Raw genomic sequence first — 27953 nt, 5'->3', positions numbered from 1 at the left:
GATACAGCACTGCTTGTAGCATCATACTCAAAAAGACTTGAGGCTATAATTGGTACCAAAGGTGCTTCAACAAAGTATTGAGCAAAGGCTGTGAATACTTATGTACATGAGATTTTTTTTTCTTTTTAATAAATTTGCAAAGATTTCAAATGACGTTGTCATTATGGGGAGAATTTTGAGGAAAATAATGAATTTAGTCAATTTTGAAATAAAGCTGTAACATAACAAAATGTGGGGAAAAAGTGAAGTGCTGTGAATACTTTCCAGGTGCACTGTATAATGTTACACTGACTAGAACTGATATTTCATTTATATGTCAATTCTGCTTGGGTACTCGATAGTGATATCTACTTGCCAAATTGCCTGATTTTGTTGTTGCCACTCATTCCTTTTCATTCTGTGGTATGTATGTATATATATATATATATATATATATATATATATATATACAGTAAAAGCTTAAATCTAGCACAGAGACCTCCTCGTATTGGCCAGGTGAATTGTGCAGAGCTGGAAATGCAACCTTGATATCCCATCCCAGGGAGAACATTAAGGAGGACCTTTCGCCTAAAATTATACTTAGCTTCACTTATATATTCCACCCCCTGCCTCTGGAAAATGACTGAATAAATTATAATAAGTAATGTGCAAATACCTGGAAATATACAGCTTCCTTTGAATGTTCTTTAACCTAGGCACCAGTGATTTTCCTGCAAACATCTGGGTAGTAACTATCACAAAGATTGTGCTCCCAGCACCGTCCATATATTGCGGATTTGCACTTCTGTATAGATGACTGGTTGAATGGCATCACTTTATCAGGGGCCAGCTACTGGAACCAGGTAGAGATAGCTGGCTCCTGATAATGAAGTAATAAAGATGGCCCTGCAGAAGGAAAGTGAGAAGGGCAGCAAGCACGTATTTATTTTAAAATGGTTGTAGACCTCAGACATGAAATATGAACAAAGTATATATCCCTCTATAGCAGGGATCCTCAAACTACGGCCCTCCAGCTGTTGCAGAACTACACATCCCATGATTCATTGTAAAACTCTGACATTCACAGACATGACTAGGCATGATGGGAATTGTAGTTCCTGAACAACTGGAGGGCCATAGTTTGAAGAACCCCTGCTCTATAGTGTGTACTTGTCTCAAGAGCACTAAGTGTCACTTTTGTCTGCTGCTTCATTCCTCTGCTATCAGCTTAAAATCACTTCTGACAAGTTTTCCTGACACCAAGAGAAATAAGGTGACAAGGGAGCGAGCTCCAGCAGATTGACAGCCACAGCCCTGTTCCTGTGTGAAGGGGGGGGGGGGGGGGGGTGTCCCTTCTTCCAATCAGCTCTCTGAACTCTGCAGAGTGTAACTTCAGCTCTCCGCCCCCTGTTTTCTGAACTCTCAGACAACCTTTAAAATGTAGCACTTTGTACAGATGTAGAAAAGAGGGGGCTGCAGGTTTAACCACTTAAGCCCCGGAAAATTTTACCCCCTTCCTGACCAGGGCCTATTTTGCGATTCGGCACTGCGTGATTTTAACGGACAATTGCGCGGTTGTGCGACGTTGTACCCAAATGAATTTGACGTCCTTTTTTTCCCACAAACAGAGCTTTCTTTTGGTGGTATTTGATCACCTGTGCGTTTTTTTTTTTTTTTTGATCATGCGCTATAAACAAAAAAAGAGCGACAATTTTGCAAAAATAACAATATTTTTCACATTTTTTTATATGAAATCCCCCCCCCCCCCCCAAAAAAAAATTTAAAAATCTAAATTTTTTAACATTTTAGGCCAGTTTGTTTTCTGCTACCTATGTTTGGTAAAACAAAAATCGCAAAAAGCGTATTTTGATTGGTTTGCACAAAAGTTATTCCATTTACTAACTAAGGGAAAGATTTTTGTCATTTTTATTGTTTTTTTTTTAAACGAGTAATGGCGGCGATCTGCGATTTTTATTTTTTTTTATTTTTTTTGCGAGACTGCGACATTGCGGTGGACAGATCGGACCCTTTACTGACATTTTTGACACTTTTGGGGGTACCAGTGACATTACTACAGTAATCAGTGCTATACATATGCACTGTTACTGTAAAAATGACACTGGGAGGGAAGGGGTTAACTTTATTGGAGAGGGAGGGGTTAAGTGTGTCCCTAGGGGCGTGCTTCTAACTGTGATTGGATGTGGCTGTGTGTGTAACAGCAGAGATCAACGGTCCTACATAGCAGGACCGTATGATCTGTGCTTTTACACAGGGGAGAATGACAGGCGGCTTTGTTTACACTAGCCGCCTGCCTTTCTCCCTCTCCACCCGACGATCGCGAGTGACCGGCGGACATCGGTCCGCCGGTCACATGCGCGGACTGCTTAGGGAACGAGCGGGGGTGGGAGCGCGCCTCGCACGCGCTCGCCCCCTATTGGCTCCCAGGCTAGTGATGCATCGGTACGTCACTTTGCCTGGGAGGGGCTGACTGCCGCCGTATATAGTCGGGCGGCGGTCAGCAAGTGGTTAATCTCTGTGTATCACCTGAGGCCAGTCACTTTACTGGGTATATGAAAGGCTTTAGGCCCCGTTCACACTAGTGTGACATAAAGGTCGCGCGATTTTGCCACAGTTTTTTTGTTGCTATTTGAAGTCTTACAGATATGAACGGTACTCATTGGAAATCATGGAGTACGACTTGTCATGCGACTTTGCAGTCCCAAAACGCAGGACAAGTCGCACAAGTGTGAAAAGGGCCTTACAACCACTTGAATAAAGTGAAGTCCAAATTACAGAGAACATTTTATGTTAATACATTGGGGGAGGTGCATGTTCAGCAATAAGCTGACCATACAAATCCAACTATGCAATCCCCCTTTAGATCTACCAAGCACTGGACCTTTCTGACTGCCCACAAATTGAATGGATTGTTTAGGTTGGCTTATCCTTTTTCCTAATTTTAGAAAATCTAAAGAAAATTCCACAGAGATTGTTTAAATTTCCAAATCATACAGTACAGGACACAGACTCCTTTAATCACATATCCAGGGTTATATGCAACCACCATCACATGATTGGACACTGGCAAACAGAATTGTGGGACAGCTTGTATAACTTGTCCCACTCCCAGCAATCCTCAGTTTTTTACCAATGTCTTTAGGTGAAGAACAACCTACTTTTATTGGGTTTATGATTTCTAACTCTACCTGAAACACTAAGAATATTTCTTGCTGATCTTGACACTAAGAAATCCCTTTCTCAACCCAGCTGCCACTGCGGTTACTCCGTCCCTTGGCAGTAGCCTCAGGGACTGTACCCCATTACATGAGGACATGGGGCACTCCTTGGCATATTAGTACAGTGAGGTTTAGTTAGCTGCATGGTGCTCTACAGGTCCAGGGCAGCTTCGAACCACACCGGGTCATCTATTAAAGCATTTCTCCCCGAGGAGGAGGAATATGGAAGAAAAAAAATCTTTGGAGTGTGAGGACTCCTCTAGGGAGAAAATTCAGTCACCTATGATTTCTCCCAAGCTGAAGGAAACCGTTATGGTTTTGGTAGATGCAGTATGCACTTGTTTGAAATCGGAACTACCAATTTCAGGGCCTAAAGTCACCAGGATTGGGTCTCTATTCAAATCTAAAAGGTCTATGAGTAATTTTCTGGTCCACCCACTAGTACAGGATGTTCTGTATGAGAACTGGTTGCAGCCTGACAAATTGTATTCTCCTACCAAGAGGTTTCCTCAGCAGTGCTTGTTGAGGAGGTCTACCACAAGAATTGGAGTTCTGGTGATGGATCTAGATACTGAGGAGGTCTACCACAAGAATTGGAGAGTTCTGGTGATGGATCTAGTTACTGAGGAGGTCTACCACAAGAATTGGAGTTCTGGTGATGGATCTAGTTACTGAGGAGGTCTACCACAAGAATTGGAGTTCTGGTGATGGATCTAGTTACTGAGGAGGTCTACCACAAGAATTGGAGTTCTGGTGATGGATCTAGATTCTGAGGAGGTCTACCACAAGAATTGGAGTTCTGGTGATGGATCTAGATACTGAGGAGGTCTACCATAAGAATTGGAGTTCTGGTGATGGATCTAGATACTGAGGAGGTCTACCACAAGAATTGGAGAGTTCTGGTGATGGATCTAGTTAGAGAGGAGGTCTACCACAAGAAGTTGAAAGTTCTGGTGATGGATCTAGTTACTGAGGAGGTCTACCACAAGAAGTGGAAAGTTCTGGTGATGGATCTAGTTACTGAGGAGGTCTACCACAAGAAGTTGAAAGTTCTGGTGATGGATCTAGTTACTGAGGAAGTCTACCACAAGAACTGGAGAGTTCTGGTGATGGATCTAGTTACTAAGGAGGTTTACCACAAGAATTGGAGAGTTCTGGTGATGGATCTAGTTACTGAGGAGGTCTACCACAAGAACTGGAGAGTTCTGGTGATGGATCTAGTTACTGAGGAGGTCTACCACAAGAATTGGAGAGTTCTGGTGATGGATCTAGTTACTGAGGAGGTCTACCACAAGAATTGGAGAGTTCTGGTGATGGATCTAGTTACTGCGGAGGTCTACCACAAGAAGAGGAAAGTTCTGTTGATAAATCTAGTTACTGAGGAGGTCTACCACAAGAAGAGGAAAGTTCTGTTGATGGATCTAGTTACTGAGGAGGTCTACCACAAGAATTGGAGAGTTCTGGTGATGGATCTAGTTACTGAGGAGGTCTACCACAAGAAGAGGAAAGTTCTGTTGATGGATCTGTCTTATTTCCTGCCTCAACAAATATTTATTGGTTCCAGTTGAGGATATTCCAGTCTTTAAAAACCATGTGGACAATAGTTTAGAGGACCTCCTGTCACTGAAGGAATGTTTTAACTGTTCAGCCTCTATTTAGATTTCAATATGTTTATTAAATTTGTTGTAAGAAACAGTCACAAAGATACTTACAGTTAATAACCATGGAACAAGAAAACATGGAACAGCGCAAAACAGTTGACATGGCCTACAAGGTAACAAAAAAACTGTGGCATACACATCTGAAAATACAGTGCTGGCTCTCCTTGTAAACAAAATCAGTGCCAGTCGGCCAGAGCCCCGCCACACCCCCTCTGGCGCCCCCAGGGGATCATGCTGCGCTCCGAGGGGGAGAGCGGCCGCCCAGCCCCCAGCATATAGTACCATGACTAGTTTTGGAGGCCTGCACATCCGGTAATGTTGCAAAGGAGCCACTGGTATGTCAGCTATAGATAATGACCACAACAGGCGGCGGCAGAGGACCAACAATGGTCCCATGATGACCACGTCTTCATAAATGACTTTGTGGTAAAGAGAATGAAAAGGTAGAAAGAAGAGAGAAATGAGAAAAATAAAAAAAAGGAGATAGGAGTAGAAAAAGAAGAAAAAAGAGCAGCAGAGAATTGGCGTCCAGATCCACGAGGTAGAGGGTCAGGTAGCGCAAGCAAGCCACTCGATCGTGTTATATGGGGGTTTCCCCCCTGATCATGGGGAGTCTGCTAAGTATCTCACCCAGGGGTCCCATGTTTTCTCAAAGAGGTGCATTTTGTCTTGAAGGACGGCTACCATCCTCTCATTGGTCATGATCCAGGTCAGCTTAGCCTTAAGCAGCTCAATCGGCGCCACCGGAGATTGCCAAGAACGGGTTATTGCTATTTTGGCTGCTGTGAAAATAAATGTTATGAGGTGTTTTAGTCTCTATTTAACCGGTTGCCGACCGCCGCACGACTATATACTGCGGCGGTCAGCCTCGGCCAGGCAGAGTGACGTATCGATACGTCACTCGCCTGTCACTGACTTGCGAGCCTATTGCGGGCGGGCGCGCGCCCGCCGCGGCTCGTTCACAGACAAGTCAGTGCGTGTGACCGGCGGACTCGATGTCCGCCAGTCACACTGCGATCGCTCCTGTGAAGGGAGAAAGACAGAGCAGCTTGTGTAAACAAGCTGCCTGTCAGTTCTCCCTGTGTAAAAGTGAAGATCTGACCGTTCTACTATGTAGAACTGTTGATCTTTGCTTTTACACCAATAGCAATGTCCCTGCACAGTTAGAATCACGCCCCTAGGACACACTTAACCCCTCCCTGTCCAATAAAGTTAACCCCTTCCCTGCCAGTGTCATTTTTGCAGTAACAGTGCATATGTATAGCACTGATTACTGCAGTAATGTCACTGGTACCCCCGAAAGTGTCAAAAATGTCAGTCAAGGGTCCGATCTGTCCGCCGCAATGTCGCAGTACCTAAAAAAAAAATTGCAGATCGCCGCCATTACGCGTTAAAAAAAAAAAACACCAAAAATGACAAAAATCTTTCCCTTTGTTAGTAAACGCGATAACTTTTGCGCAAACCAATCAAAATACGCTTTTTGCGTTTTTTTTTTTACCAAACATAGGTAGCATAAAACAAATTGGCCGAAAAATGTTAAAAAATTTTGATTTTTACATTTTTTTTGGGGAATTTCATATAAAAAAATGTGAAAAATATTGTTATTTTTGCAAAATTTACGCTTTTTTTGTTTATAGCGCGTGATCAAAAAATCGCACAGGTGATCAAATACCACCAAAAGAAAGCTCTGTTTGTGGGAAAAAAAGGACATCAAATTCGTTTAGGTACAGTGTCGCACGACCGCGCAATTGTCCGTTAAAGTCACGCAGTAAAAAATCGCAAAAAAACCCCTGGTCCTTTAGCAGCCAAATCCTCCGGGGCTTAAGTGGTTAAATGCTGAGTTATCAGTTTCACATGCACAGACCCTTTAATTCAGCCTACTAAATATGAAGGAATTCTTTTTAATTGTTCTATTTCTACACAGCACTGACCCCAGCAAGAGTAGTATCACTCCATTCCGCTGTTTGAAGAAGCCTTTTCAGTTCTTGGGCCTCTTTGAAACTTCTCTCTGCCGCTTGACTCACATCCCAGCTTACAAGGTGAGGCCCCAGCTCTGCAGGTAGTTTACCATCCTGAACAGCAAGGAGTTTATACTGTAATGAGTTTCCTTTTCATATAGGTGAGTGGAGATAAAAACGAGGAGCAAGTTCTCAATGCCATAGAAGCATACACTGAGCATCGCCCTGAGATCACCTCTCGTGCCATAAATCTGCTGTTCGATATTGCTCGTATTGAAAGATGCAACCAGCCGCTGAGAGCCCTGCAGGTAACCACAGCTTATACTTACTACTTTGTTTTTTTAGTGTTGTAGGGTTAAGTAAACGACTGAAAATTGTTGTGTGCGTCTCTTTTGGGGATATCTTCTTTTACTCCCTGTCCTGATGAGAGGTGATTGTGGGACAGTAAGTGGGAGGTGATTGTGGGACAGAAAGTGGGAAGCAATCTCTGAAATGTGCACACAGATGGCAGTGAAATCCTGAAGTCATAACCCTTGCCCTTATTGAAAAAGGTTTCCATTGCTCTCTGTGTCCCTGTTGCAAAGACATCCTCTTACACCTTCTTATGGTAATATTGGTCACAGGAAGTAGGTGTACACTTCCCCTTTGTACAGGTGCCACTTTAATTTATTTGGTCCTAATGATGATTTGTGCACTGCATTGCATGTGCATGCTCTCTGAACAAACTGATTACAAACTTCCAGAAGAAGGCAGCCACTGCATACATTTAGCAAAGTCCTTCCAATCTGCCTTTCCCATATAACACCTGATAGGCAATTTCATAAGCAGACTGTGAGGTTGACCTACTAAAACTGGAGAGTGCAAAATCTGGTGCAGGTGTGCATGGCACCCAATCAGCTTCTAACTTCAGCTTGTTCAGTAATGCCTCGTACACACGCAACGATTATCGGTCGTGAATTTTTGGCCAACGTCCGATCGGCCGTTTTTCGGCTTGTTAGTATGATGCTGCCGACAACCGACTCCGACTTTTCGGCCGAAAAAAATCTGGTGTGCAGGCTATAAAATTTTTGTTGGCCGTCACCACAACGGCCGATTTTCCATCAGTCAGTACAGATTTCGGCAGACAAAAATCTGATGAGCAAGACTGGGCATGCTCAGAGAAGAAAAAACACACGGAAAGTAAACCATCACATGACATCACTTCTGAAGTAGATTTTTGTTGGCCGAGAAAATTTGTGTGCAGTCTAGAGCACATTTCAACCAACACAACAACACTGGACAAAAGTCGGCCGATCGGTCGGCCGATAATCGTTGCGTGTGTATGAGGCATTAGGCTTTGACTGGAAACCTAGAAGCCGATTGGTTTCTCTGCAGAGCTGCACCAGATTTTACACTCTCCAGTTTAAGTAAATCAACCCCTGTGTGTCTAGAGCAGGGGTGTCAAACTCCATTTCTTGGCGGGCTGCATCAGCAGTATGGTTGCCCTCAAAGGGCCGGTTGTATATGGGTTGTGTTACTTACAGAGTGCAGGGGTGGCCTATGCACAAATTGCAGGGTCTAGGGGGGTTGGCTACATAGAGTGCAGGGTTTAGAGGAGTAGTATGTACTGAGTGCAGAGTTCAGGGGTACACTGTGTAGTGCAGGGTATAGGGGCGCAATATGTATGCACAAGGGATGCACCGATCCGATATTCGGATCGAAAATCGGCCCCGATCCGGACAAAATAGCTGGATCGGAGATCGGTAAAATTTAGCCATCCCACGGGCTGATCCGGTTTTTTGCTGAGTAACGGCTCAGCCATCCCTTACTAGGTGCAGTAGTAGTATGTGATGGGAGCCGCTACTTCCTGTATAGGTCCGGCTCACAGGCGGAGTGATATCAGATGCACTCCGCCTGTGAATGGAGGAGCCACACACATGAAGCAGCGGCTTTGCTCTGTACTGCAGCCGCTTGCTTTGTATGTAGCTCCGGATTGGTTCCGTATCGGTATCGGCGATTTTACAATGCCAGATATCAGTATCGGTATCAGCTCAAAAAAAAAAGTCGGATCAGTGCATCCCTAGTACGCACGCACAGTGTGCAACAACCCCCCCCCCCCCCCCTACTATCTAGTAACTCCCTGTGTTGGTGGCTCTCTATCTCTCTATTACCCCTGTATTTGGTTCACTAATACCTCCCTGTGTAAGATGGTCTGCCTCACCTTGTAGGGAGATCAATCTGGCTCTCACATTCTGGAATGCTATCCCTGTCGCGAGGGATCGGTTACATCCAGAAGCCGCTGAAGGCAAAGCTAGCTCTTGTAAACATGGAAGACCTCTGTGTTTACATGTGACAGCAGGGATTGGGGAGTGAGCGCTGGAGGTGGTGGAATGAAGTTCTGCCATGTTCCAGCTGACAAAACTGGTTTGAAGGGTCTGGTTTGATAACCGTTCCACGCCTTAAAGGGGGACTCAGTGGAAACAAGCAACTTTAGTTAAGTATTCTTGTTATATTTTCTTTATCTGTATCCGTTATTACTTTTAATGTTATACTTTTAAGTATTTGGGTGATCTCTCTTTGCACTTATTGAACACAACCCCAAAAACGGGACAAAACAGAGGGCCACATGACAAGGCCTGGTGGGCCTTGTGTTTGACATATGTGTTCTAAAGAGATCTCCAATGCTTTCCTTCCTCTCAGTCCTGGCCTGAAGCATGCTGCTCTACACACTGTTTCAGTGCAGATGCTGGTAGAATCTAAACAAAGCAATGTTCACACTGATCTCAGTCCGTGATGACAGCTCCTACACCTCAGGGAAATAAAAAGGCATTGGTAATAGGTTGTATTCACAAAGCTGTGTGTGTCCCTGGGTATAATTAAAGAGCTAATGTCATATTAGAAGTACAATTATCCATCAACTATAAAAGATACACTCTCTCTTGCCCTCTTTTCACAGCTGGTAATTGCCGCCCTCAAATGTCACAAGTATGACAAAACAATTCAGGTGACAGGAAGTGCCGCCTTATTCTACCTTACGAACTCTGACTATCGTAGTGAGCAGAGCGTCCGGCTCCGGCGGCAGGTCATCCAGGTGGTGCTAAATGGCATGGAGTCCTACCAGGAAGTGACGGTGAGGCACTGCTATATGTTTTGGTTTTTACCATGTCAAACTTACACTAGACCTTCTTTATAGCTGAGATGGGGATGGTGGACCTGTGACCAGTGAGATTTACATTTCAGCTGCTGTATTTCCAAAGCAGCATCATGCATGAAGATTGGCAGAATGTTCCCCCTAAACAGACTTCGGCACCAGAACTTCTGAAAATACTTTCATTATCAGCATGAGATCCCGTGGAAGTGTTGCAGGAATATTTCATTTTTAGCACCTCTCAATCAGATACGCTCCTTACTGGTGACTAGGAAATTCCTGGAAGACCTCACAGCTCTGTAACATTAGTGGTAACATTAACCTTTAATGCAGTAGCTGATCTTTCCTTAAAACTATGAATTAAATATAGAGCTTGAAATGCATACAAGGCATGTTTACCATGGCCTTGAGATAACTACAGACAATGGAGAACCCAGTCCATTGATTTCTCTATTGTTTCTCCACAACCCTGGCTGGGTCTTCTTGGAAGCCTAATCACTCAACTGAGATAGGTGTTCCCAGTGCCACCATTGCCCCAACCTGCGTTCCCCCATTCTTCAAGGTGAATGTGAGAGAAGGATTTTGTGCAAGCCTAACTTCCTGGCACTTGTTTACTAGGAGCCCAGTATCTTCGACAGGAAGAGGATGGAAGCCTGAGCCAGGGAATGCTAGCAGAGATAGCAGCACAGATTTTAATTCAGTTCAAAATACAGTTCAATAATTATTTGTGTTTTTGCTTTTTATTTTGATTTGATTCGTTTTTTCTTGCATGCTTGAAAAGATTAAAAATTAATTAATAAAACTATTTAATGCATTAAAAAAAAATTAAATTAAAAAAATACATTTAAATTAAATGTAATTAATCAAAAAAAATTAAATTAAAATCACAAACAGTTGTTTGTCCTGTCTATTTACTTCCTTTTTAAATTTTTCTCAAGAAAATCAATTGAACGTGATGGGATTGTCCATACAGAGTATCTGTTTCTGGTACAAAAAAAAAAAAAATGAAAATAACAAAACATTGTATGCCGCCTCCGTAGTTAACCTGTTGCTTGGGCTTCCAATTTACTAAGTACGGCTTTTTTATTTTTTATTTTTATGATGTAACAACCACATCAGAACTTATTTGCACCATTATGATGATTGCTTAGTTTTACTTATTTACTGCAATTCTTTTTTTCTTTTTGCAAGGGTACAGTTTTAGGTCATCCTTTCTCAATCTTTATGCTTCATAGAAACCCTTGACATATTTTTCAGGCCTTGGGGAAGCCATGCCTTAAACAGTTCTATCTACAGTTTACGGTACACTAGTGTAATTACTAAGACATACAAAGTTCTAAGTAATAGTATAAAGAATTGTGTGATACCTGGAGTATTTGACGCTTAGGGCAGACTATTTCTTAGCATCCTGAACCCTGCTCTATACAACAAAGTTATTTTCAGTGTAATGAGCAAATACCATAGCCAGAAAAGAAATGCAGACAGTAAAGCCCCGTACACACATACCGATCGTCGGCATACAAACGTTCGTCTTTTCTCCCCGGGATGTCGGTGTCTGTTGAAAAGTGCAAAGACTGCCCAAGAATTTTGTCCGCCGACTGCAGAAGTGATGTCATGTAATGGTTAACTTTCCCTGTGTTTTTTCTTTTCTGAGCATGCCCAGTCTTGCAAATCTGCGGTCTGTCGGCAGAATTCTGTACTGACTGGCGAACAATCGTCCGTTCTGGTGTCGGCATACAAAAATTTTAATGTTTGCAAGAAAGACTCTTGTCCGCAGAATGTGCGCAGACAGCTGTCGGAGGCACCATACTAACAAGCGTACAATCGACAGATCTTTCCTCCGCCGACGTTTGTATGCTGACGATCGGTACGTGTGTACGGGCCTTTAAAATTGTAGTTCACCTGGTGGTCTGGGAAGAAATACCCAATGAGTTACTACCCAGTAATAATGGACACCCTTACATTTTTTGTCGATGGAGAAGGGCCCCTTACATTTGTAGCCTGTGGAAAAGGTCCTTCCTATGTTTGTGGTCCATGGGGAAGGGCCTTCGTTCATTTTTGATCCATTAATAAGGGCTCTCCTATATATTTTTTTCAATTCTGAGATTTAGAACTGATACAGTGCATCGTTCACCGTGTAAGCGCTTGTAGGTAATGCTTGATATAGCTATGTTAATCCCAGCATTCCCTGAGCCTCCCCAGATAATGGAAAGTCCATATGCATGTTTCCTCAGGTGCAGAGAAACTGCTGTCTCACGCTGTGTAACTTTGGCATCCCAGAAGAGCTAGAATTCCAGTATCATCGGGTGAACGAACTGCTTCTAAACATTCTGATCCCAACCCGTCAGGATGAGTCCATCCAACGCATTGCCGTGCATTTGTGTAACGCTCTGGTCTGTCAGGTGGATAATGACCACAAGGAAGCAGTGGGGAAGATGGGCTTTGTCATGGTAAGAGATAAAAACCTTCATTTTTTTTTTTTTTTGTAGTGATCGTTAATTCACCCTTGTTCTGTAGGAGTGGGAAAAAGTCATACATGACTAGATGCTGGACTGATGTAGAGGGATGCTGCAGGGGGCAATTATATATATTTAGCTGATCTTTTTAGTACATTTATTTACTTGTTTTTTATATTGTTAAATGTATACATGCAAAAGAGATCAGCTTGATTTTGAATACCCTTATCGTTTAAAAACCTAGTTTCTCTATTGTCCATTGACAGACGCAGCTCTCATATTTTTTAGCCATTGGGTTATGCTGCCCGCTGCAGGAGTAGTACTAGGCAGGAAAAAAAGCAATTCACCACGTCCACGGGGCTGTCCCTATAGGCATAATCCCATACACCCTGCTCCAGCAAAACAGTTTTTTCTTTCATGGGTGAGCTCCTGTTGTTCCTGGTTGAGCTCCTTGTTACCTAGTTGACTGAGTTTAGCCTTTGGAGTTTACATTTACTATCTGGTTGCGTTCTCCCCACCCCTCATGCCTACACTGCTTTGGGGCGTCCCAATGGCTAAGAAATATGAGAACTGCGTCTGTCAATGGACGATAGAGAAAACAAGATTTTTGTAAGAACTTACCTTAAAATCCTTTTCTCTTGAGTGCATTGACAGACGCAGCACCCGCCCCTCTGATATGGGGATGGTTTTCTGTTTTCTTTCACTGCTTGCAATGAAACTGTTTTGCTGGAGCAGGGTGTATGGGGTTATGCCTATAGGGACAGCCCCGTGGGCGTAGTGAATTGCTTTTTTTCCTGCCTAGTACTACTCCTGCAATAGAAGGAAGAAATATGAAAGCTGCATCTGTCAACGGACTCAAGAGAAAAGGATTTTACAGTAAGTTCTTACAAAAATCCAGTTTTCCGTGTATCATTTTAATTATAGCAGTGTGTATTTATTTGTTGCATATGCAGACTCTGTACCCGCTTTGCTGCACAATGGTTGTGCTTTAATGCTCCTTCTCACTATAAAAGAGTTGGGCAGCTCATAAAGAGCATATATATATTTAGTGCAGATAGCAACAGGCACTACAAACTTGCAGGAGCCTCTTTTACGGCAGACTCTCAGACCATTCTGACAAGCAGAGCTCCCACAATTTTAGGTCAGAAGCTTTCCACAGCCATTTGCTTCCTGCCCATTCCTATTTTCCCATCACTATGTTGGGCTGCTTTAATGATGGAAAGGTTTGTGCAGAAGGCAGGAAGGGATAGGAAAATTCAGTACTGGGTGTTCCAGAGCTTGGCCTGTCAGCAAGGCAGGATTTTAAGCTGTAATAGCGGGGATTTTAGAGGTGGCTGCAGGAATGGAAAAATAATTTATCACAAAGAGCAGGTATTGCTATTCCCTTGTTATTTACCACTGCGCTATGCACACTGTGCCTCATTTACATTCTTTAAAAAACGTCCCAAGGTGTGTATCCAATGATGGCCACGAAGTCCTGTCTGCTCAATGCGGTAAAGAGAGGTCGTGATTGGAGGAGAGTTTGTCACGTGACTTTACCAGGATTCAGGATTCATTGCAGTGCAGCCATTTTCATTGCTTTTTAAATGGAGCACCGAAGACTGCCAGCCACAATCAGATTAAGAGGATTGGGGCAGCCTTTTGTTCTGCACACAAGAGGGTTTTGCACATGTTAGTGATATCAGAATGACACAAGAAAGTGGTGTGCGTTCTTATTGAAAATATTTAAATATTACTGATTACAAGACTAATTTTACCTTTTGGGGAAATGCACATATTTCTGCAGAGAAAAAAATAAGTGCATCTATATTTTTTCCCTCAGGAGCCTGGAAAGCGTTTCACTCGTGATTAGTAGGGCACGGGTGCAATGCCAGTCACCTGCAGACTTTCAGTTTAGCTGTCTGCCCTTACCTATGATAAATAGGATGAGCCCAGTCCTCCGGGCGTTGTGTCCTCGTTTGGGACGCACAGGACCCGCAAGTCGGCGCAAGTTTTTCCCTGCCCAGCTGAATTTCATTACACTGTTAATGAAATGTGGCGCACGTTAAAACATCCATTCCTGGTGCCTAGTCGGTTCAAATTGCTTTATCCCTTTGCACCGGCTATGGAATCACGATGGTGTGTGCCTCCACAGGTAGATCACACTGTGGCCATGTTAAACAAGGCTACCTTGGTTCCTTCTGAGGATACCCCGGGTTTCCGGGATTCCACGGACCGGCGGTTGGAGTCTCTAGCCCGCCATTCCTATACGGTGGCGGGCTCGTTGCTCAAACCAATTTTCGCGTCCGTTTTGGTGGCTCAGGTGGTGGCTAATTGAACTAAGGTGCTTAGGAGCAACCTCGTGTCTAATGGTGTTCCGACTGCCCGGCTGGAAATGGTGGATCAAATCCACCAAGGAATCATGTATCTGTGTGATGCGGCCTTAAATGAGGCCCCCTTAGTGGCACGCCTCTCTAGTGTCTCGGTGCTTAACCGGCGACTGATATGACTAAAGAGCTGGTCGGCTGACCAGTCCTCACGGAAAACAGTTGCTGATTTTCCCTATGCTGGCTCTCGCCTTTTTGGCGAGGCGTTGGATACCCTGGTGAAGGGCGTCACGGGGGGGAAAGAGCACTTTGCTGCCCCAGAACCCGAAGAACAAGTCCTTTTGAGGCAAGCGGGGTTCTGCGCCTAGATCCACTCAGGGGTCATTTCGTGCCTTTCGGAAACAATCCAAGGGCAAGCCCTTCAAGGCCCAGTGCAGCCAGAAAAAGCCCTGGGCGGGTAAGCAGAAATCGGGCAATGCCGGCTCGGCGGGTCAGTCTGCCTCTGCCTGAAGGGGCGCCCTCACCCATTTCAGGGGTGGGGGGACGTTTGCGCGGTTTCCTCCAACCTTGGCTGCTCCGGATATCGGACAGGTGGGTTCAGGGAATCATTCGATCGGGGTACAAGATCGAATTCCTTTCCAGGTCGGCGGACAGATTTTTTTCCCTCAAATCTTCATTTGCCTCCGGGGCGTCTGCAGGACCTTCACCAAGCGGTACGGGACCTTCTTGCTCAGGGGGTGATTGTCCCGGTACCTCATCAGGACAGGTTCCGGGGGTTTTATTTGAATCTGTTCACTGTGCCCAGAAAGGAGGGCAAAGTGCGTCCTATTCTGGACCTGAAAGCGCTGAACTGCTTCGTGCGTGTTCGGAAGTTCTGTATGGAATCTCTCCGTTCGGTGGTGGCCTCCCTGAGTCCAGGGGAATTCCTGGCCTCGATAGATCTGAAAGATGCGTACCTGCACATCCCCATTTTCGAGGGTCATCAGCGGTACCTTCGGTTTGCTATCGCAGAGGACCACTACCAGTTTGCGGCGTTACCTTTCGGTCTCGCTTCGGCACCACGGGTTTTTACCAAAGTGTTGGCGCTGGTTCTGGGCCTGCTGAGGGCACAGGGCATTGCGGTCTTGGTTTACCTGGACAATCTACTTCTGAGATCACGGGCCAGCCAGGACCTAGTGCGCGATCTGTCCACCACGGTACAGACGCTCCAGGAGTTCGGATGGACCATCAACGTTCAGAAATCGACGTTGTCTCCATCGGTTCGTCTTCCCTATCTGGGAATGATTCTGGACTCTGCTCAGGCAAGGGTGTTTTTGCTGGAGGACAAGCTCCGGACCTTGCAGGACGAGATCAGGTCCCTCAGGGACAACCCGTCCTCGTCACTCAGGACCTGTATGCGGGGCCTGGGGTTGATGGTATCGGCCTTCGAAGCGATACCCTTTGCTCAGTTTCACACGCGGGCTCTCCAGACGGAGATCCTGGCCAGGTGGGACAGACTGCCTCAGTCCCTGGATCTGAGTGTCTCCTTGAGTCGTCAGACTAGATTAGCCCTTCTGTGGTGGCTCCAGTCCCCGTCGGTGGCGGAAGGCAAGTCCTTCCGTCCGTTGGTGTGGACGGTGATTACCACGGATGCCAGCCTGTCGGGCTGGGGTGGAGTCCTGGGCAACCTGTCTGCCCAGGGCACTTGGTCGGAGGAGGTGTCCTCCCTCCCGATCAATGTGCTGGAATTGCGAGCGATAAAACTCTGCCTTTTCCAGTGGTCGGACCGACTTCGGGGCCGTCCTGTCCGGGTACAGACGGACAATGCTACCGCGGTGGCTTACATCAACCACCAAGGGGGCACCAGGAGTGCTCGGGCGGCCCGGGGGGTGACCGACATTCTGTCTTGGGCCGAGACTCATGTCCCGGCGATCTCATCCCGGGTGTGGAAAATTGGCAGGCCGACTATCTGAGTCGCCAGACCCTGGACCAGGGGGAATGGTCCCTGCACCCGGAGGTCTTCCACAGGCTGTGTGCGAGGTGGGGATCCTCTGACGTGGATCTGTTCGCATCTCGGCTAAACCAAAAGGTGGAAAGGTTCGTGGCAAGAACGCGCGATCCGCTGGCGGACGCCTCGGATGCGCTAGTGGCCCCTTGGCATCAGTATCGGTTGATGTATGCCTTTCCTCCGATTCAGTTGCTATCCAAGTTCCTCCGCAGGATAGCCTCGGAACAGCACCTGGTGATTCTGGTGGCTCCGGACTGGCCACGCCGGTCCTGGTACGCCGACGTTGTTCACCTGGCAGTGGCGCCTCCGTGGCGGCTGCCCTTGCGGGAAGATCTCCTGTCTCAGGGTCCGATCTTCCATCCTGCTTTACAGTCGCTGGCTTTAATGGCCTGGCTGTTGAGACCCAGGTCCTGAGGGACAGGGGTCTCTCCTCTGAGGTCATCCCTACCCTTGTCAAGGCTTGGAAAACCTCCTCTGGCAAAATCTATTACCGTACCTGGAAGGCTTATTTCGCCTGGTGTGAGTCCAGGGGGTTCTCCCCTCGCTCGTACTCGGTGTCGAGAGTGTTGGCTTTTCTCCAGGCTGGTGTGGACCAGCGCCTGGCGCTGGCCACGATCAAGGGCCAGGTGTCCGCACTGACTATTCTTTTCCAACGCCCTGTGGAGTCTCATTCTCTGGTTCGCACCTTCATTCAAGGTGTGCAACATTTGGCTCCTCCCAGGAGGGAGCCTTTACCTCCGTGGGACTTGAACTTGGTTCTGTCCGTGTTACAGCGTGCTCCCTTTGAAAACATCCGGGAGATATCGTTGCCTCTGCTGTCTAAGAAGGTTGCCTTTTTGGTGGCGATCACTTTGGCTCGCAGGGTGTCGTAACTGGCAGCGTTATCTTGCCGTTCTCCGTACTTGGTGATTCACCGGGATAAGGTGGTCTTGCGTCCGCATCCCTCCTTTCTTCAGGTGGTCTCTGAGTTCCACATTAATGAGGACATTGTCCTGCCTTCGCTTTGTACGAAGCCTAAGCATCCTAAGGAGGTTTCTCTGCATTCCTTGGATGTTGTCAGGGCGATCAGGGTTTACCTGTCGTCTACGGAATCCTTTCGGAAGATGGATTCACTCTTTGTCCTTCCTGAGGGACCTCGGAAGGGCATGGCTGCATCTGCAGTGACTATTGCCAAATGGATCAGACAGACCATTGAACAGGCTTACGCCTTGAAGGAACGGGTTCCACCCTTCCCTGTTAAGGCGCACTCTACCAGATCTGTGAGTGCATCCTGGGCCTATATGCATCGGGCCTCGGTGGCCCAGGTGTGCAAGGCTGCGACTTGGTTGTCGGTGCACACTTTTTCCAAATTCTACAAAGTAGATGTTCTGGCATCAGCTGATGCTTCCTTTGGCCGCAAGGTTCTCTGTGTGGCAGTGCCATGAAGGACCCTTGTTTTTTTCTGGGTCCCTGGCTGTTGGTATTTGCTTTCCTGGGCTGTTGCTCCTGTTGAGCATTGTTTCTGTTGCCCAGATGGTTCTCTTACGGTGCATGTAAGATTTCTTTCTCTGATGTGGGTACTGCGTTGCCTTTTCTACGGTTGCGTCTCCCACCCCTCATGTCTATACTGCTTTGGGACATCCCAACAGTGATGACTTAGAGGCGGCGACGACTGTCGGAGGACGTAAGAGAAAACTGAATTTTTGTAAAATCTTACCTGTAAAATTCCTTTCTCTGAGTCCTCCGACAGTCGCCGCCCCCCGCCCCTCTTTTGGGGTTCTTATTACCTACTGCTATGCTACCAAACTGAGTTGGGAGTGGTCACTGCAGGGGGGTATTGACCAGATGGGACAGCCCCAATGGGTGTGTTTATGCAAATGCCTTTGTTCTTTTGACTAAGTCTTTATGCCTAGCTACTCCTGCGGAGCGGAAGTCAATACCCAACAGTGATGACTTAGAGGCAGCGGCGACTGTTGGAGGACTCAGAGAAAGGAATTTTACAGGTAAGATTTTACAAAAATTCAGTTTTTTCCTTGATCAACTCTGACCTGAAGATTATGGCCAACAGACTTGGTTCTTTTCTGGCCCGCTATGTACACCCTGACCAGGCTGGTTTTGTCCCGGGTCGTCAGACCTCAGATCAGACTAGGCGGGTCCTGGACATCATCTCGGCTATTCAATCAGATTGGGACGGGGGGGGGGGGGGGGGTTCTCGCAGGGGAATGCTTCTTTCGTTCGATATCCACAAGGCTTTTGACTCTCTGTCGTGGGACTATCTTTTTGACGTGTTGGCCCGCTACGGCTTTGGTTCTTCTTTTCTCACTTTGTTATGGGCCCTGTATAGTATACCCAAGGCCGTGCTTAGGCTGAAGGGATACTCCTCAGGAACTATCCCGATTGGTAGGGGCACCCGTCAAGGTTGCCCCCTATCTCCTCTCCTTTTTGTTTTAGCGCTAGAACCGCTAGCGATCAAAATTCGCGCTTCACCGGACATCAGGGGGGTGGTCTACGGGGACATCGAACATAAGTGCGTCCTCTTTGCAGATGATCTTCTGGCTATAGTTTCTTCTCCTCTCACAACCTAACCCAACTGATTTGCGTTGTTAGATACTTTCTCACACATATCAGGGTTGCATGCCAACCTAGGCAAAATCGCAAGCACTGAATATTTCCCTAGATGACAGGACAGTGGTTACGCTACAGCACTCATATAAATTTGTATGGCACTTTGAATCACTACCCTACTTGGGCATCAATTTGACTCCAACCCTACACACATTATACACGAAAAATTATCCGCCCTTATTTGTCCATCTGAAGGAGGACATGGACAGGTGGTCGCTGCATCCCCCCTCATGGTTTGGTAGGTTGCATTCGGTTAAGATGAATGTCCTTCCGAGGGTGTTGTATCTGTTTAGAACACTACCTGTTGCTCTGAAGAGGTCTGACGTGCTTAAGTTCCAGAGTCATATCCGTTCATTCATCTGGGGGAATAAGAGACCTAGGGTGAACAAGCGAACGCTCTATACTCCTAAATCCAGGGGTGGGCTGGGGGTGCCGGACTTGATGAAATATTATTATGCTGCACAGCTGGCCCAGTTGGTAAAATTTCACACTCATCAGTCCCCTACGGCCTGGATGAGACTGGAGGCTAGCTCCGTCCCTGACCGGGAGATCTCTCATATAATGTGGTTGCCACCCAAAACTCGCCCTGCTGTTCTCTGCCCGGCCTTGTCCCACTTCCTGGCCATATGGGATCGGTTGTCCAAATCGCATAGCTTTAGGTCTCTGCATACCCCCTTGACCCCCATTCTCGCTAACAGCGGGTTCCCCCCCGGGTCTCTCCCCCAGATCTTTTCAATGGTGGATTAACAAGGGACTGATCCGTATAGCGGACTTATGTGATCATAGGGGTATCCTTAAGCGACAGCAGTTGATTGATAAACATGCCTTGCCTATATCTGAATATTTTCGGTACACTCCAAATTGAACACTATTTGCGGTCACTGTCTCACCTCTCTGACCTGACCACTATGACTTCTATGGAATTTCTGTGCCGCAAATATGACAAACTACAGGGTTATATCTCCATGATTTATAATGTGTTGTCTGATTCGCCTCTGAAACTTCCTTATATGGACCGTTGGGAAACTGATATCCAGGACACCATTGATTTGGCGGACTGGCGTATCATGGCTCAGGAGGCCTCCAAATCATTGATTAACACCTCAATCATAGAAGCTAATTATAAGGTACTACTACGCTGGTATATGGTGCCGGCTAGGATTGCATCTTTTGTGCCTGAAGCGTCTCCTCCCAGCGTTTTTGGGGTTGCGGTCAGGATGGAACTATGTTCCACATTTGGTGGCAATGCCCCAAGGTGAGACGTTTTTGGATTAGAGTGTATAATTTCATATACACCCTAACGCAAGTTAACCCGACCAAGTCCCCGCAGCAGGCCCTTTTGAGCCAGAAGGTGGACACGGCCACGAAGGCACAGAGAAGGCTTATAACTTTTTTTTTTACCGCAGCAAAAATTATGATTGCTAGATCTTGGAGGTCTCCTGTCCTGCAGTTTGAGCAGCTTAGGCATAAATTGTCCTGGATCATGGTGAATGAACGGCTGTCGGCTCAACTAAATGACAAAATGCACAAGTTCGATAGTGTATGGGAACCGTGGCTCAGCTATCTAACTGGGAACGTTGAAGGGCCGTGCATGGGTCGGGGGGCGGGGCGCGGGGTTGGGTCCATTCTTTCTTTCTATTGCTTTTCCTTCTTTCTCCCTTTACGCTTTCCTTTCTCTCTACCTCTCACTCTTGTCTTCTTGATGAATGCCTTTCTAAGGTTCACTCAGTGGTTGCACATTGCTGCTTACAAATTTGTTCTGGTTTCAACACGGCCTGGTTATAGCAGGCCGCAAGGTTGATTATTTGCGGTTGGCCTTAAGCGCTCGCATCCAGTGTTGTAGTATACTGTGGATCATGGCTTCAGAATCACCATTCCAATAGTAACTTAGGGTACCATGTATTTACCATTTTTATTATTCAATGCAGTATGGGTCTTTGTTGTATTTCTTCTGCTTGCCCCTTTGGGGCTATTATAGCCGACTGATGTGATATACCACTGAACAATGTTTTCTATTATTGTTTCCTATGTTTATACTCTGAAAATTTTCAATAAAAACCATTGAAAAGAAAAGAATCCATACCTAAATTAGTTTGTTTTTTTTTTTTATGTTTTTTTGTCATTTTAAATAAAGAATTCACAGTAACCAAGCTTATTTCTTGTGTTTGACAATTTCATGTTCATGTTTCTGTCTCTACAGACTATGCTGAAGTTGATCCAGAAGAAGCTGCAAGACAAAACTGTAAGTATCCATTTTTTTGTGCAATATGAAAAATCGTGAAAACTTCTGCGCTATTATTAAATATATAAAGTGATATTCTAAAGGTATGCGTATCAAAAGGGTGCTGCTCACATCTACATTTGTTCCTGCAGGGTCAGGTAAGTAATTGCCAATAATTATGCAGCACTCCTTCAAGGTATAATCCTATGTAAAACTCAATAAGGTGAAACAGTACTCTAACATGCTTAAAACAAATCCAAATATACAGTGGGGAAAATAATTATTTGATTCCCTGCAGATTTTGTAAGTTTGCCCACTTACAGAGAAATAAAGGGTCTATAATTTTTATCATAGGTGTATTTTAAATGATAGAGACAGAATATCAACCAAAAATCTAGAAAAAAACACATGATACAAATGTTATCAATTGAGTTACAGTTCAGTAGGTAAAATAAGTAATTGATCCCTAAGCAAAACATGACTTTGTGGAGAAACCCTTGTTGGCAAGCACAGAGGTAAGACGTTTCTAAGGCTCCATTCACACCTGGGCCCAACAAAAAAAACCCCATTAACCACTTAAGCCCCGGAAGATTTTACCCCCTTCCTGACCAGGGGGTTTTTTGCGATTTTTTTACTGCGTGACTTTGACGGACAATTGCGCGGTCGTGCGACGCTGTACCTAAACGAATTTCACGTCCTTTTTTTCCCACAAACAGAGCTTTCTTTTGGTGGTATTTGATCACCTGTGCGATTTTTTGATCATGCGCTATAAACAAAAAAAGAGCGTAATTTTTGCAAAAATAACAATATTTTTCACTTTTTTTTTATATGAAATTCTCCCAAAAAAAATGTAAAAATCAAAATTTTTTAACATTTTCGGCCAAATTGTTTTACGCTACATATGTTTGGTAAAAAAAATCGCAAAAAGCGTATTTTGATTGGTTTGCGCAAAAGTTATCGCGTTTACTAACAAAGGGAAATATTTTTGTCATTTTTGGTGTTTTTTTTTTTTTAACGAGTAATGGCGGCGATCTGCGATTTTTTTTTTTTTTTTTGTGGTACTGCGACATTGCGGCGGACAGATCGGACCCTTGACTGACATTTTTGACACTTTTGGGGGTACCAGTGACATTACTGCAGTAATCAGTGCTATATATATGCACTGTTACTGTAAAAATGACATGGGCAGGGAAGGGGTTAACTGTATTGGACAGGGAGGGGTTAAGTGTGTCCTAGGGGCGTGATTCTTACTGTAGTGGGACATGGCTACTACTGTAAAAACAAAGATCAACGGTTCTACATAGTAGAACCGTCTGATCTTCATTTTTACACAGGGGAGAATGACAGGCGGCTTGTTTACATAAGCCGCTCTGTCTTTCTCCCGCTGTACCGGCGATCGTAGTGTGACCGGCGGACATCGGGTCCGCCGGTCACACGCCCACACTCCTTTGTGAACGAGCCGAGGCGGGCGCGCGCCCGCCCGCTATTGGCTCTAAAAGGAGTGACAGGCGAGCGACATAGACCTACGTCACTCTGCCTGGCCGGGGCTGACTGCCGCAGTAAATATACTGTGAGCAGTCGGCAAACGGTTAATTTAAATGGCCCCTGTTCACATCTGAGCGTTTTGCAAAACGCCTGTAGCTGAAAAAAGTACATGAGCTTCTTTAAGGGCTGATTACCAGCGTTTTTGATAGATGTCAATGCCTGCCTCCAAAAACGCCTGAAAAAAATGCCTGAAAATCGCGGTAAAAATCACGGTAAAAAACGCGGTAAAACAATACGCTCAAGTGTGAATGCAGCCTTAGTGACAAGGTTTGCACACATCTCAGGAGGGATTTTGGTCCACCCTTCTTTACAGATCTTCTCTAAATCCTTAAGGTTTCTTGGCTGTCACTTGTCAACTCGAAGTTTCAGCTCCCTTTTATAAATTTTCTATAGAATTAAGGTCTGGAAACTGTCTAGGCCACTCTATGACCCTAATGTGCTTCTTCTTGAGCCACTCCTTTGTTGCCTTGGCTTTATGTTTTGGGTCATTGTCATGCTGAAAGACCCATCCATGACCTATCTTCAGTGTTCTGGCTGAGGGAAGAAGGATCTCATCCAAGATTTTACAATACATGGCCCCATCTATTGGCCCCTAATGCAGCAAAGTCTGTCTGTACCTTTAGCAGAGAAACAGCCCCAAAGCATCATGTTTCAATCTCCATGCTTGACTGTAGGGATGGTGTTCTTAGGGTATATTCGTCATTTTTCTTCTTCCAAACATGGAAACCCCCTCCTCAAGAAGGCACGTGTAGAGTCATGCCAATGAACATCTAAATGATTCAGAGAAGGATTGGGAGAAAGTGCTGTGGTCAGATGAGACAAAAATTGGCATTAACTCGACTTGCTGTGTTTGGAGGAAGAAAAATGCTGACTATGACCCTAAGAACACCATCCCTACAGTCAAGCACGGAGGTTGAATAATTATGCTTTGCTTTATGAAATCACCCAAAACGTGCATGTACTACTTTTTCAAATCGCTGTGACACCGCAAAGTCCGCATCGCACCAATTTGAACAGTGCCATTGCTGGCAATAGGATTCAACTTGTCATGCGATTTCACCTGTAAATCCCATGACAAGTCGCTCCAGTGTGAACGGGGGGTTTCATGGAATAGGGGAAGTATTTCTACTGACCCAATGATTTTCTTTATATTTTTTTTCAGCTTTAGTGGTTCTGGGGTAACATTGGCTGGGGTAAGGTTCCTATTGGCCAGCTGGGTCTTTTTCTCTTTGACTTTAGTACAGCCTCAGTGGTTTTGGGATAGCATTAGTGGAATAGAGGCAGGGATCCCTATTGGCTGGCTCAGTTTTTTTTCTATGATTTTATTACCACAAATTTGGTTTGCAAATACACCTCTATCCCAGCTGGTAAATTTGTAAAATGTCTCACATTTATACATCATCTTTCTTTTCTTTCCCCAACAGTGTGACCAAGTGATGGAATTTTCCTGGAGTGCGTTGTGGAACATTACCGATGAGACTCCAGATAACTGCGAGATGTTCCTCAACTACAGTGGCATGAAGCTGTTCCTAGACTGCCTGAGGGTAAGTCTGTGTATCGGATTTTTTTCTGGCTATATTGTATATTTTCAGGCTAGCTTTGAAGTATACAAATATCCTTCTTTAATTGGCAGGAATTTCCAGAGAAGCAGGAACTGCATCGCAACATGCTGGGGCTTCTGGGAAATGTGGCAGAGGTGCGGGAACTGCGGCCACAGCTGATGACATCACAGTTTATTACCGTTTTTAGGTGATTTTAAGGCCTTATATAATTTGGGTGCAAACCATTAAAAGTTGTTTGAAAAAGAACCTACAAAAAAAAAAATTAGATGACTTCTACCATTCATCTTGCTATTCCATCTAAAGCTGGCCATACATGGATCAATATTTGGCTGGTTCAGCAGGGACCTGCTGAATTTTGATCAATATATGGAGGCACTGTGGTTGTAGAGAAGTCGATCTACTGATCGACTTCTCTACACCCACCCCATCAGATTTTTGTCGCTCAGTCAGCGCTGCCGGATATAGCCGTCAGCGCTGATCAATGTATTGTGATAGCGAGGAAGTCTCCCCACTATCAGAATATAAAGCGGGTGAACTTTTACATCTAGCTTCCATCTATACCAGGGGTGTCAAACCAAGTTTCATCGTGGACCGCATCAGCATTATGGTCGCCCTCAGAGGGCCGGTTCTATCTGTAGCCCACCACTATCAGAAGTCAAGAGCCCCCACCCTCTCTTACATCACAGTGCATCCCTTTTACCATGTGCTGCTGCTGGGAAGAAGCTGGAGGCAGAGCTGGGAAGCAGCAACTGCAGGATCTGGAAGAGGGTTGGAGTCAGCTGCCGGAGTCTGCTGAATGCTGAGACCAGTGGAGACAGAGGGGAGGGGGTGCTGCGGCTGCACAGAGAGGTGCAGGATCTGTAGGAGGAGTGTCCTCCTCTCTGCTGCCAACTGCTGAGTTGGGGGGGGGGGGGGTTGGTCCTCTCTGCAGCTGCAGGGGGAAGTACAGGATCTGGCAGAGGAGTTCTGTCCTCTGCTGCAGTCTGCCGAGACAAGGTGGGGGCAGAGATGAGGGAGATGCTGCAGGTGAGGTGCAAGGGCCATATGAAATGGCCAGATTCGGCCCGCGGGCCTTGTGTTTGACACCTGTGATCTATACCAAGCTATATGCCCCGTTTCCACTGAGCTTTCTGGTACGGTTCGGTTCGGTACGGTACGCTATTTATGCTGTTTCCATTGTGAATGGTACCCTAATTCCGAACCGTACCGTACCACTTTTTTGGGACCCTTTCGTTGGGGTACCAAGCACATTAGTACCGTACCAACAGGGTGGAGCTACACTCTGCAGAACTTTGATTGGTTGACAGAGAATCGTCTATCACAGCTTTCCTGCTACACCACACCTATAATGAAAGGGTACTATTGGCAGTGGAAACGCAAGGTGTACCGTTCCGAACCGTACCGTACCGAACTGAACCGTACCACTCAGTGGAAACGAGGCATAAGATGCATCTTGTATGAAGTTCCTGGTTGCAGTGTGCAGTTGGAATGACTTTGACTCAGCTGGCCTGCTTAGGCTGTATTTCAAAACATGTAACAAATGATTCCTGCTTTTCTTCTATAGAGAGGTATATTTATATGTGGACAGCTAAAGAATATTGGTATTCAATTGGAAATTGTATGGAGAGGAGTAGGCTGAAAAAAACACGGGCACCATCCCCAAAATGATAAGTGGGAAGAAAAATATAATCCAGGTGTGGTAGTGGAAGACACAAGGGAAGGGGGAATCGGGAGAAAAGGGAGACCAGACCTGGATGATGGGGATTTGAATGTACCTAGTACGTATTAAAAATCTATAACTGCATACAATATAAAATTTGTAAACATTTTATTTATACAACCAGTTCATTAAAATAGATACAGTGTGAATTTAATGATAGATCTGCATAGCAGGTCCAAAAGCCTGAAACGCGTTTCGCTGGAAAAGCTTCTTCAGGATCCAATCAGTATTTATATGTATCATAATATTGAAGATAAACAACAATGTATATCAATATTTATTAAATATAATACTTCAAGCAAAAAATGAAAAAACATTTTTAATACATCAATACATAATAACAAGGTCTACAAAAGAAAGAAAAAAAATGGACAAGCATCAAAGAGAACAAAAAAAAAGGGGGGGAAGGGGGAATACCAAATATTGGTATTCAAAAATGGCCATATACAGCTTAATGATATAAAACATAGAACCTTTTTTGGTTAAACTTAAACGGTCAAGCTATTAAAAAAAATATGTTTTCGCTTTTGCTCCAGTTAAAACATATCTAATTCTAAAAACTAAAAATTTTATATATTTCAGTTTACCAGCCCTTATATGTAGTGGCTGCATTGGTTTTCTTTTTTTCAGGATTTGTTTCCTTTGTTTTTAGCTGTGATTCTGCCAGTGACATGTTTCCTATCCTGAGATTACTGCACTCACTCTATCCCTACTGTATCAGAACAACATAAACCGGGAAGAACTACAGGACAAAGTCCTCTTCTCTTCTCCTTAAAATGGAGGGTAGGGGTTTGGTAGTAGTTCTCATACAGCTGAGAACAATGTAATTGACAACAGCACAGTCAAAGAGCATAGGCATTTATTAGCACTTAGGCCCCTTTCACACGGGTATTCCGATCAGGTCCGCCTGTCAGTATTTCAGGCTGACCGGATCGGACGCTCCATGCACCCCTATGGAGGGGCGGATGTCAGCAGTGACATTTCCTCTGACACCCGCTGCTATCCGATCCGGTCCATGAAATCCAGACGGATGGAAACCCTATTTTCTAGTCGTCTGGAGGATCAGATCGAATGAAAACAGACAGGCGATCCATTTTCATCTGATCTCCCATAGAGGAGAGCAAGGATCTGACAGATCTGTCTCTGCACAGTGAGCTGTCATTTGCCTTCTCAGTGGGGAGCTGCGGATTGATCCCCCGCTGAGCAAAACAGATGCCCGTGTGAAAGGACCCTTAAGGATTTTATTAGTAGGGACCTCACCTGCCGTCTTACTCAAAATTAATGGGAGAGTTCCGAAGCTTCCTGTCTGCTGCTGTCAAAACTGGCAACCAAAGGAGGCTTAAAAATTCAGTCAGTTTTTGTGGAGGATTTAGATTTAGAAAGAAAAACTGTGTGTGGGGGTCACCCTCCCAATCCATGCCAGGCCCTTCAGATCTGGTATGGATCTTAAGAGGAACCCCATGCCAAAATTAATGAAATCTCTCCCCTCCTCCCCCTTTCCTGGCCTGCATGCTTGGATAAAGGTCTGGTATGGGTTTGGAGGGGGACCCCATGCCAAAATTAAAAAAAAAAGAGAAATGGTTCCCCTTAA

The 27953-nt window shown here is 45.3% G+C and overlaps 1 protein-coding gene across 1 annotated transcript in view; it reads left to right on the top strand.

Annotated features, from left to right (window-relative positions):
* Positions 1-27953, top strand: part of ZER1 (zyg-11 related cell cycle regulator) — a 110453-nt gene that overhangs the window by 60319 nt on the left and 22181 nt on the right. Inside the window, exons 6-12 of the mRNA XM_082263928.1 lie at positions 6801-6915; positions 6996-7142; positions 9770-9943; positions 12196-12411; positions 21515-21556; positions 24505-24624; positions 24714-24829. Of these exons, the coding sequence (XP_082120054.1) occupies positions 6801-6915; positions 6996-7142; positions 9770-9943; positions 12196-12411; positions 21515-21556; positions 24505-24624; positions 24714-24829 (930 nt within the window). The remainder of the gene's footprint in view (positions 1-6800; positions 6916-6995; positions 7143-9769; positions 9944-12195; positions 12412-21514; positions 21557-24504; positions 24625-24713; positions 24830-27953) is intronic.

Source organism: Pelophylax lessonae (assembly GCF_965119305.1).
Source record: "Pelophylax lessonae genome assembly, chromosome: 7".
Taxonomy (NCBI): Eukaryota; Metazoa; Chordata; class Amphibia; order Anura; family Ranidae; genus Pelophylax; species Pelophylax lessonae.
The sequence above is the reverse complement of the archived record's forward strand: the minus strand, read 5'-3'. Positions and strand labels throughout refer to the sequence as shown.